Source organism: Syngnathus floridae, chromosome 12 (assembly GCF_059516105.1).
Source record: "Syngnathus floridae isolate MCC-2025c chromosome 12, RoL_Sflo_1.0, whole genome shotgun sequence".
NCBI classification, from domain to species: Eukaryota; Metazoa; Chordata; class Actinopteri; order Syngnathiformes; family Syngnathidae; genus Syngnathus; species Syngnathus floridae.
The window spans coordinates 13,882,397-13,893,980 of record NC_142424.1 but is presented as its reverse complement, the minus strand read 5'-3'; the positions used below and the strand labels follow the sequence as shown (position 1 = coordinate 13,893,980).

Genomic DNA, 11,584 nt, shown 5'->3' with positions numbered 1-11,584 from the left:
AAAAAAAAAAAAAAAAAACTTCTTTTTTTAAGCATTTTTTCATTTGCACATTTTGTCCGATTGCGCAACTGCAGCGCCCCACCGAACGCGCAACCGTAGCGCGTCGCCGACCGCGCAACTGCACCGCGCTGGTCGCATTATTGTGACAGAGCCGTTGCTGAAATTTAGAAAATATTTTTAAAGTCCTGATGTAGTTTCCAAAATTTAAGTGTACCTCTGTGCGCAGGGAGCTTAATTTTGTCCGATCGTGCAACTGCAGCGTACCGCCGAACGCGCAACGTAGCGCGCCGCTGACCGCGCAACTGCACCGCACTGGTCGCATTATTGTGACAGACCGGTCGCTAAAATTTAGAAATATTTTTAAAGTCCTAATGGACTTTCCAAAATTTAAGTGGACCTCAGTGCGCAGGGAGTTTAATTTGGTCCCATCACGCAACCGCAGCGCCGGGCGCTCACTGTCGCAACGCTTTAGGAGCGTCTTTGTGTTTTAGGATGGCTTTACTGCTCCCACTTGCTTCCTTTGGAGACATGATTCGAGTTGATGCAATCCTCAGAGTAACGAGAATGTAATAACGGAGTCAGTTGGCATGCGGGTCCTCTCGGCTCATCTCGCGAGGTTCGACAACCAAATTTCGTCCGACATCCGTAGCAAAAAAATATTTTTGAATTTTTTGTTCGAATACCGATTTGTTCGAGAACCGGGACATTCGAAAACCGACTCTCCACTGTATTTAGTTTTGCAGGGGTACTCCCTTTAATCTGCTTTCTCGCGGGTAAAATGCATTCTCAATAGGGTTTAAGTCTATTAACTTGACCAATCAACGTTTTTATGTTTTTACCCTGATATTGTGACAGTGTTTCAATTTGTATCTTCTAGCACCATGATGAAGGATCTCCCAATAAGTTTGGTTGCATATTTATTAAAAAGAACAGATAAAACATCCATCCATCCTTTTTCTGAACAACTTATCCTAACAAGGGTTGCTTGCATGCTGGATCCTATCCAAGCTGTCTTAGGGCGGTGGGCAGGGTATCTGGAACTAGTCGCCAGCCGATCGCAGGGCACACACAAACTAACAACCATTCACACGCGCACGTTCAAACAATTTGGAGTTGTCAATCAGCCTACCATGCATGTCATTGCAAAGTGGGAGGAAACCGGAGCACCCGGAGGAAACCCATGCTGGCAAAGGGAGAACATGCATACTCCACACAGGAAGGAGGATGCCAGAATCGAACCCTGACCCAGAAGAGTGCGATACCATGTCGCCTATGTTTAGATTTTTTTTGTGTTATTCCTTAACAAACATTAATGAGCCTGTCCCAGAGTAGGTCATTCAAACCCAAGGGATTGGTGACATTATTGCAATGTTTACAGACAAGCTTATGCTTGAGATCATGAGAAAATATTTTTTAAGCATTAGCCTAGTTTGAACAACCAATGTATTAGGACACACCGAGTCAATCAGATGATCCAAAATCTGCTTAAAAAAAAGCTGACTAAAAGAAAAAGGTCAAACCTTTATACAAGTCATAGAAATACATGGAAATGAAAGCTAATAAATCGTTATGTAAAATTAATTTTTTGATGTCAAACCCAATTTTTTTCAGCGTAACTGTAAAGTTTAAGGAATTTGCTACATTGTTCAATTCAACACACATGTTTATTAAATGTGATATAAAATAAATGTGTGCAGTTGTTTATTTGTAACTCAAAGAATCTAGTCGAGTCGCCATTGCCATGCCATGTGCTGTACTTCTCCAGTCATGGGTGGTGGTGGGGTGTTGTAGGATTAGATGGAACTGAGGAAAATAAAATCCTCAATTAAACCATACTTTTTTTATGTTCATAACTAAGACATGATGTTGCTTAATTGACATCAGTTAATTTCATATCGCCATTAGCCATTTTCCTTCCATAGGACTAAATGAATGCTGTGGTCTGGCATGCTTGTTGCAAACACCAGTCCAGAGTCATTGTTCCCATCCAAGCCATTAAGCCAAGATGTCACACCAGCCAGGAAACTGGACCCACGTTTAGATTTTCTGTATGGTGGTAGAGGCCAGCGACCCGAAATGGACTCTGTCCTGAGATCCATCACATAGAGGAAATCGTTGTCAAAGAGGAGTGCGAAGACCTCACCAAAGCTCAGCAAGGACAAGTTGGGTGGATCCTGAACTTTTATGACCCTGGGAAAATAAAATGTCTGATTAAGAGTGATGAGAAAATGTAAGGTACAGACAAATTGTGATACTAACATCAATTAATTAGGAATCTCTTGATTCTGCTTTCCACGATGTAGAGATGTAAAGTGGAGAGAGAACATCACACAAATTCACATTGCAAGTTTCCCAAGAGTTTTCTAGAAGCTGCCACATCCCCAAACCTTGGCCCATTCCTCACCATATTTTTGTGGGTATCCCCAAAAAATACACTAATCATAGCCTAAAAATATTACAAGGAATCACACAATATTTTGGATATACACTATATATGTGTAATATTTAGAAATTGAAACACCATTGTATTGAAATTTGCAAAGTCGAAAAGGTTTTATAAATTTGTTTGGAAATTTAAACACCATTGTGCTAAAATTACCAACACATAGTGTTTCTTATTGGCCGCTAGAGGGCACTGGTGTGCTGCAAATCAATTGGGGAGTAGTTTTCCTTGCCAAGCAATGCAAAGTGTCTACATTCAGAATTACCACACTACACTAACCTGGGGGACATGAGTGAGTCATGGTTGTGCATCAATCTTCTGTTGCATTGTGGTCTTATACACAATATATACAATAATATAAGGCTTTTAAACCCTTCTCAATACATCTACGCACCATAAACCTTTCCCATTGTCTTAATAACCATTCCCACAATGCTCTGTGCATGTATTGTACCTTTACAGTAAATAAATGAACAAACACGTGATCTTGTCACATGTCCCAACTCCTTCTGCACCGGTTGGTGCTTCTTCCCTCGCGTTTGGCCGGCTGCCGCCTCCAGCGCTTGAACTCAGGCACGTCTGCAGTGACGCACATTGCTCAGAGGCACGCCTCGCGCGATCAGGGCTCATTGCCGCTGTCCCGACTCCTGGGCAGCAGTGTTTTTTTCCCTACGTGCACGGCAGCAAGCCGTGCACCCCGTGCTTGTCCTCAGTGAAGCACACTGCTCAGAGGCACGTCCCAAGCACATTGCTCAGAGGCACGTCCCGCGCTCATTGCTGTTGTACTGACTCTTTCCTTTGTGTGCAGCTGTGTCACGTCCTCTCTCACCCTGCTGGCCTTCCGTGTGAGACCTTGGTGGTGGCCATCACCAATACGAAATTGCACGTACTAATCGACGTTGATCGCCACCACCTGTCCCGTGTTACCCGCTAATTAGGGCGTGTATATACACGCCATTCGCCGGTCAGTGTTCGCCATTTTGTCTGCTTTGACACACGCATGCCTGCCACCTGACTCTCGTTTGCCTGATCCGCTGTGTAGCGGAATGCTGGGCTAGTTGTCTGCCTTGACACACACATGCCTACCACTTGATGCCTGTTTGCCTGTCTTATCGGTAATTCAATGCATTTTGGAGACATTTCCATCTTTCCTTGGCTTCTTTATTAACATTAATGCACATTTGTACTCAGGGTGTCTAAACTTTCGATCTTGGCTCAACGGACGAACAATCATGTAATAAGAATGACTGATGACGACGGAAGAGTGCTCAGATCACCGACAAAAGACAAACCGGAAAAATTTTGTGAATTACCCACTTCTGCTATCTTTATTTATTCGTATCACACTACTAGAATGTTTTATTTAAAGCATAGTGTAATAGTCTATTGACCTGGTCTTGAACAAGTTTATCTTTTGGTTTTCATGCCACATTTGTAGACCATACCCCTGCAGAGAGACCCATATTAATTTATCTTTCTATGCCCGCAACAGCCAAAACAATTAAATGCTCTCCTTGAGTTCTAGCAGATGGCACAAGGTAACATAAATCTGTGTCACCCCTGATACAATTTATAAAACAAAATACAGTAAGACATGACCTGTGACTTTTCACCCTGGTTGACTGAATTTGTGAATAAATTGAGAGGAGATTATCATTATTTTTACTTTATTTGACAATATTTTTATTTTGAGTATGCTATGAGTTTTTGCTTTACTAAAAATATGGTCCAGGTACAGCACAGGTTGAGAAACACTATTAGACAAGGTTTGTTTATAATTTTACCTGAGAATCTCAAAACTGGTAAAATCCCACAGATGTACTCCAATGTCAGAGCTGCAAACAATGTGGCGTCCATCAAACTGCAATCGGGGTTGAAGGCTGATGCTGCGATTCTCTGACACCGACAGTGTCTTTAAGCACTTACAATTAATTTCTTTTCCTAAAGGCCAGATCTGAAAAGAGAAGTTAGTGTTTGAGCCATATTATGGAGAAAACATATTTAAGACAAGATAACGATACAAAATCAGGGTGAAGTATCTATTTGTCTGTTGAATTACACACAAGGCTGATACAAGACTACATACCTGGGTCAAAATGCTCATTTTAAAAACAAGTCAAAACAATCATCAAAAAAAGAAGTGAAAAAAAGACTATTAAATGATGATCTATGGAAAAAAAAAACATCATTCATTATACGCTGCCTCTCTGAAAGCTCGTTTTTGTCAAGGCCTGCATCAATGAGTAAATGGCAAAAATAAAGGAGTAGGTAGGTAGGTAGGTAGGTAGGTAGGTACTTTGGAGTGACATAGAAGGTTATAATTGCTGCCATTTCCCATGAAATGATCCGGCGAGTTATGGACGACTTGTGTGGACAATAACAGCTTCCATTTGACTGATTTAATTTTGAAAATCAAATGAAACAAAATGGCATTATATGAACTTTTAAAAAAACGATATATATTTTTGTTTCTGTACTTTATTTGTGTCAGATCATATATATATATTATATATATATATATATATATATATATATATATATTAACAAAAAATTGGTCCTCACCCCCCGTGGGTGGTCTCTTTTTCCCTTCAAGCTCGGGTCCTCTACCAGAGGCCTGGGAGCTTGAGGGTTCTATGCAGTATCTTTGCTGTTCCTAGTACTGCACTTTTCTGGACTGAGATGTCAGATGTTTTTCCTGGGATCTGTTTCAGCCACTCCTCCAGTTTGGGGGTTACTGCCCCTAGTGCTCCAATGACCACAGGTACCACTAAAGCCTTCACTCTCCAGGCCTTCTCCAGCTCTTCTCTGAGCGCTTGATATTTCTCAAGTTTCTCATGTTCCTTTTTCCTAATGTTACCATCATTTGGGATGGCTATGTCAACCACAACGGCTTTCCTCTGCTCTTTGTCCACCACCACAATGTCCGGTTGGTTCGCCATTACCATTCTGTCTGTCTGGATCTGGAAGTCCCAGAGGATCTTGGCTTGGTCATTCTCTACCACCTTTGGAGGTGTTTCCCACTTGGATCTTGGGACTTCCAGTCCATACTCTGCACAGATGTTCCTGTACACTATTCCAGCTACTCGGTTATGGGGCTCCATGTATGCTTTACCTGCCAGCATCTTACACCCTGCAGTTATGTGCTGTATTGTCTCAGGACCTTCTTTGCACAATCTGCACCTGGGGTCTTGTCTGGTGTGGTAGATTTGGGCCTCTATTGCTCTGGTGCTCAAGGCATGTTCTTGTGCAGCCAGGATCACTGCCTCTGTGCTTTCCTTCAGACCAGCTCTTTCTAGCCATTGGTAGGATTGCCAATTCAGCTATGTTTCGGTGGTACATCCCATGTAGGGGCTTGTCCTCCCATGATGGTCCCTCCAGCACCTCATCTTCCTTTGATGCCCATTGTCTGAGACATTCACTGAGCACGTGATCCGTTGGGGCCTTATCCCTGATGTACTTATGGATCTTGGATGTTTCATCTTGGATAGTGGCTCTCAGGCTCGCTAGTCCTCGGCCTCCTTCTTTACGGCTAGTGTACAGTCTCAGGGTGCTGGACTTGGGATGGAACCCTCTATGCATGGTTAGGAGCTTCCGTGTCTTGATATCTGTGGTCTGTATATCCTCCTTTGGCCACCGTATGATTCCTGCAGGGTATCTGATTACTGGTAGGGCGTAGCTGTTAATAGCTAGGGACTTGTTCTTGCCGTTGAGCTGACTTCTTAGGACTTGCCTTACTTGATGGAGGTATTTGGCTGTGGCTGCTTTCCTTGTTGTTTCGTCAAGGTTGCCATTTGCCTGTGGAATTCCAAGGTATTTGTAGCTGTCCTCAATGTCTGCTAATGTTCTTTCTGGGAGTGAGACCCCCTCTGTGTGGATTACCTTTCCTCTTTTTGTCACCATGCGGCCACATTTCTCAAGTCCGAATGACATTCCGATGTCAGAGCTGTAGATCCTGGTTGTGTGGATCAGGGAGTCAATGTCCCGCTCGTTCTTAGCGTACAGCTTTATGTCATCCATGTAGAGGAGGTGGCTGATGGTGCCCCCATTCCTGAGTTGGTATCCATAGCCCGTCTTGTTGATTATTTAGCTGAGGGGGTTCAGTCCTATACAGAACAGCATTGGAGACAGAGCTTGTCCTTGGTATATACCACATTTGATGGTCACGTGTGCAAGTGGCTTGCCATTGGCTTCAAGTGTGGTTTTCCACTGTTTCATCATTGGAGACAGAGCTTGTCCTTGGTATATACCACATTTGATGGTCACGTGTGCAAGTGGCTTGCCATTGGCTTCAAGTGTGGTTTTCCACTGTTTCATCGAGTTGGCGATGAAGGTTCTCAGAGTCCCATTGATGTTGTACAGCCTCAAGCATTCAGTGATCCAAGTATGTGGCATTGAGTCATATGCTTTCTTGTAATCGATCCAGGCGGTGCTCAGGTTGGTACGTCTGGTTCTGCAGTCTTGGGTGACTGTTCTATCCACCAGGAGTTGATGATTTGCTCCTCTGGTATTTTTACCAATCCCTTTCTGAGCAGTGCTCATGTATGATCCATGTGCCCGCTGATCTTATCTGATATTATGCCCGACATCAGCTTCCATGTTGTGGAGAGGCAGGTGATTGGCCGGTAGTTGGATGGGACTGTACCCTTTGAAGGATCCTTCTGGATCAGGATCGTACGCCCTTGGGTTAGCCATTCAGGGTGAGTCCCATCCCTTAGCAGCTGGTTCATTTGTGCTGCCAGGCGCTCATGGAGAGTTGTAAGTTTCTTGAGCCAGTAGCTGTGGATCATGTCAGGGCCTGGTGCTGTCCAGTTTTACATTCCTGAGACTCTTCTCTGGATGTCTGCCACTGTGATGGTTACTGGGTTCTGTTCAGGGAGCTTGCTGTGGTCCTTTCTCAGAGCCACCAGCCACTGTCCATCCTTCTTATGTAATGCCTCCCGCTCCCATATATCCCTCCAGTACTGTTCAGTTTCCAGCCTTGGTGGGTCTGCTCTGCTATTATTTCCCTGCCACTGAGCGTACACTTTCGCTGGTTGTGTTGTGAACAACCTGTTTATTCGTCTGGCTTCATTCGCTCTTGTGTACCTCTTTAGGCGGCTGGCCAAGGCTTGGAGTCTTTGTTTGGCAGTTTCGAGTGCTTCAGGTATGGGCATCTGGCTGTATTTCTTGGGAACTTGCTATTTCATTGCACCTTTCTGGACCTCTGTCATTTGGCTCACTTCTCTCCGTGCTATCTTGATTTTGGCCTCCAACCTTCTCTTCCATGGTGGGCACTGTTGTGGTCGCATATGGTCATTCTTCTTGTAGCCAAGCATTTCTAGGATCACAGCTGCTGAGATGTATATCAGCTCATTGGTTTCAGTGATGGTAGCCGTAGGAATTGTTGTCAGTGCTGCATTCACATCTTCTAGGAGACTTTCTGAGGGTACTTCACTTAGCCTCTGCAGTGTGTATCCACACATATATATATATATATATATATATATATATATATATATATATATATATATATATATATATATATATATATATATATATATATACACACACACACACACACACGAAGGAATTAAGAATTTGGAGTGACATAGAAGGATTAAAAAACTATTATGGCTTTTACGGACGCCCGGTCCTACTCTACTGAGCTCTCGTTCACCTCCGTGGATCGAAGTCGGGGGCCGGCGCTCGGCCGGGTGGCTGTCCGCGGACGGTGAATGGGGCTCGGACATGGCTTTTACGGGACATTTCGGGTTGTTCTGACAGATCGTCGCTCTTCGGACACAAAGTATGGCAGCGGACCAAGAGGTATGTACGGCTTCGTGCACCAACTGCACCCTTCTCTTAGAGAGGTTGTCTCTGCTAGAGGGACGTGTCCGCCAGTTAGAGCAGAATAGTGCGATAACAGTAGTTGCGGCGGACACAGACGCGGGCTGTAGTCAGCCCGCTAGCCCGGTTAGCATTAGCCCCAAGCGGCTTGCTAATCGCGTTGAGCCAGGTAAGACGCATAGCCGTCCAAAGTCATCTCGGTCTACTGGCCCTCGCACTTTGGTCATAGGCGACTCCATTACCCGAAACATTACGCTTAAAAATCCAGCCACGGTAATGTGTATTCCTGGGGGCAGAGCACCCGACATAGAAGCTAATCTTAGGGAGCTGACTCGCAATAGGCCTAGTCAACAGCGTAGTTCCAACAACACTAGCTACTCGGACATAGTGATACATGTCGGCTCCAATGATGTTAGGATGAGACAATCAGAGATCACAAAGAAAAACATAGCGAGGACTTGTGATCTTGCCAGAAAGATGAGTCGGCATCGAGTATTTGTCTCTGGCCCCCTGCCTGGGAGAGGCACTGATGAGAGGTTTAGTAGATTAGTCTCCCTTAATCGATGGATGGCTGGGTTCTGTAAAAAGCAGGGACTGTATTTTATAGATAACTGGTCATCCTTCTGGGGCCGCCCCGACCTGCTGAGGAAGGACGGCCTTCACCCTAACCGTGAAGGCGCCTTCACTCTTTCTAGGAATATAGATTACTGTTTGAGCCTCTCATGACAGGTCACTCTAGAGCAGGCCAGGGCACAGGTGATTAGACCACCTGTGAGGAGGGGTTTGGAGTCTGATAAGTTAAAGTTAACTAGCGCTAGGCTAGACTTTCAGCATACACATAGCTCCTCGTGTAGACTAGAGCGCGACAGTTTAAATAGTGCTGCAATACACATCCATCCATCCATCCATCTTCTTCCGCTTATCCGGGGTCGGGTCGCGGGGGCAGCAGCTTTAGGAGGGACTCCCAGACTTCCCTCTCCCCAGCCACTTCATCCAGCTCATCCCGGGGGATCCCAAGGCGTTCCCAGGCCAGCTGAGAGACATAGTCTCTCCAGCGCGTCCTGGGTCGTCCCCGGGGTCTCCTACCGGTGGGACATGCCCGGAACACCTCCCCAGGGAGGCGTCCAGGAGGCATCCTGATAAGATGCCCGAGCCGCCTCATCTGGCTCCTCTCAACGTGGAGGAGTAGCGACTCTACTCCGAGTCTCTCCCGGATGACCGAGCTTCTCACCCTATCTCTAAGGGAGAGCCCGGACATCCTGCGGAGAAAACTCATTTCGGCCGCTTGTATCCGAGATCTCGTTCTTTCGGTCACGACCCATAGCTCGTGACCATAGGTGAGGGTAGGAGCGTAAATCGACCGGTAAATTGAGAGCTTTGCCTTTTGGCTCAGCTCTCTCTTCACCACAACGGACCGGTACAGGGTCCGCATTACTGCCGACGCTGCACCGATCCGCCTGTCGATCTCACGCTCCATCCTCCCCTCACTCGTGAACAAGACTCCAAGATACTTGAACTCCTCCACTTGGGGCAGGATCTCATCCCCGATCCGGAGAGGGCATTCCACCCTTTTCCGATCGAGGACCATGGACTCGGATTTGGAGGTGCTGACCCTCATCCCGACCGCTTCACACTCGGCTCCGAATCGTTCCAGCGAGAGCTGGAGATCACGGCCTGAAGAAGCCAACAGCACCACGTCATCTGCAAAAAGCAGAGACGCGATGCTGAGGTCCCCAAACCGGACCCCCTCAACGCCTCGGCTGCGCCTAGAAATTCTGTCCATAAAAATTATGAACAGAATCGGTGACAAAGGGCAGCCTTGGCGGAGTCCAACCCTCACTGGGAACGAATCCGTCTTACTGCCGGAAATGCGGACCAGACTCTGGCATCGGTGTTACAGGGACCGAACCGCAATACACATAAACACACTTTCTACTGGGGTAGTAGACAAATCCAATCACTCCGTCCCGACCGGTCTTGCTGATGAAACGGTGCCTGTTTTAGATAACTTCACATGTGTAACAAATATTCATCATCAAATTCCCACGGTCGTTTCATCCCACCGCCCTAATAAACTTTTGAGAGGTGATATTAGGCCTAGAGAACACAATTTTACTCGCATCCCGTTTAAAAATCTTTCGATAGATACGCACCCTGATCAACCGATTACACTTAAATTCGGTTTTATGAATATTAGATCACTTCATACGAAAGCAGTTCTCGTTAATGACCTTATCACGGAACATAATCTAAACGTTTTTGGTCTTTGCGAGACCTGGTTAAAACCTAATGAATTGCTGCCACTTAACGAGGCCTCGCCTCCAAATTTTGTGAGCTCGCATGTGGCACGTCCTCGAAAAAAGGGTGGGGGTGTCGCCCTCATCTCAAATTCTGAGCTTAGATTTAGGCCTCGCTCAATTCACGTATTTAAAACATTTGAAGTTCTCATTGTGCGATCCACTGCGTTACCGTCATTCTATCTTGTTGTTATTTACCGCCCACCCGGGGCTTACTCTGGCTTCCTGGATGAATTTTCAGAATTTGTGGCTGATCTAGTGACAAATGCAGATAATATAGTTATCATGGGTGATTTCAACATCCACATGAATTCACCGTCAGAACCACTGACTTCGGCATTTCAAACTTTAATCGATACGTGTGGTTTTACGCAAGCTGTACAAGCAGCAATGCATAAGAATGGAAATACCTTAGATCTGGTATTATCCCGGGGACTAGCAACCTCAAATATAGCAGTACTGCCATACACTACTGTTCTGTCTGATCATTTCTTAATAAAATTTGAAATTTTAGTTCCTTGTCAAAGACAAGAGAGCAATCGGAATTATAGCAGCCGTAATCTTAACTCCATGACTGCAACTGCGCTGTCTGAGTTACTGTCGCCGGCAACCGCCATGTTTCCCGCATACAGCGGCTCTATCGATAATCTTACAAATGAATTCAATGCGACATTATTAAAAGCCATCGACTCTGTGGCACCGCTACGTCTGAAAACTCGCCGTAGATGGCCAACTCCGTGGTTCACAGATGAAACACGTACGTTTAAACAATTCTGTAGAAAGCATGAGCGCAGATGGCGTTTAACCAAACTTGAGGTTTTCCATCAGGCATGGAAGGACAGCCTCCTGAAATATAAAGATGCGCTAATTTTAGCAAAAACTCGTTATTTTTCGCAAGTCATTAATCTTAATAAAAACAATCCTAAATACCTATTTGATACAGTGGCAAAGCTAACTCTGCGCCAGCCGACCCCCGATAGCTCCTTCCACTCAGCTGACGAGTTTATGAAATTTTTTG

At 45.3% G+C, this 11,584-nt stretch overlaps 1 protein-coding gene across 6 annotated transcripts in view; it reads right to left on the bottom strand.

Moving 5' to 3' along the window:
- Positions 1 to 900: 900 nt before the first annotated feature.
- The window catches only part of fbxw2 (F-box and WD repeat domain containing 2), a 79,706-nt gene continuing 69,022 nt past the window's right edge, over positions 901 to 11,584 (bottom strand). For all 6 annotated transcript variants that reach the window (XM_088391409.1, XM_088391406.1, XM_088391407.1 and 3 more), the window contains 2 exons: positions 4,228 to 4,397; positions 901 to 2,190 (listed from right to left, as the gene is read on the bottom strand). In XM_088391409.1, coding sequence (XP_088247535.1) covers positions 1,902 to 2,190; positions 4,228 to 4,397 — 459 coding nt within the window. In that variant the 3' untranslated portion in view covers positions 901 to 1,901. The remainder of the gene's footprint in view (positions 2,191 to 4,227; positions 4,398 to 11,584) is intronic.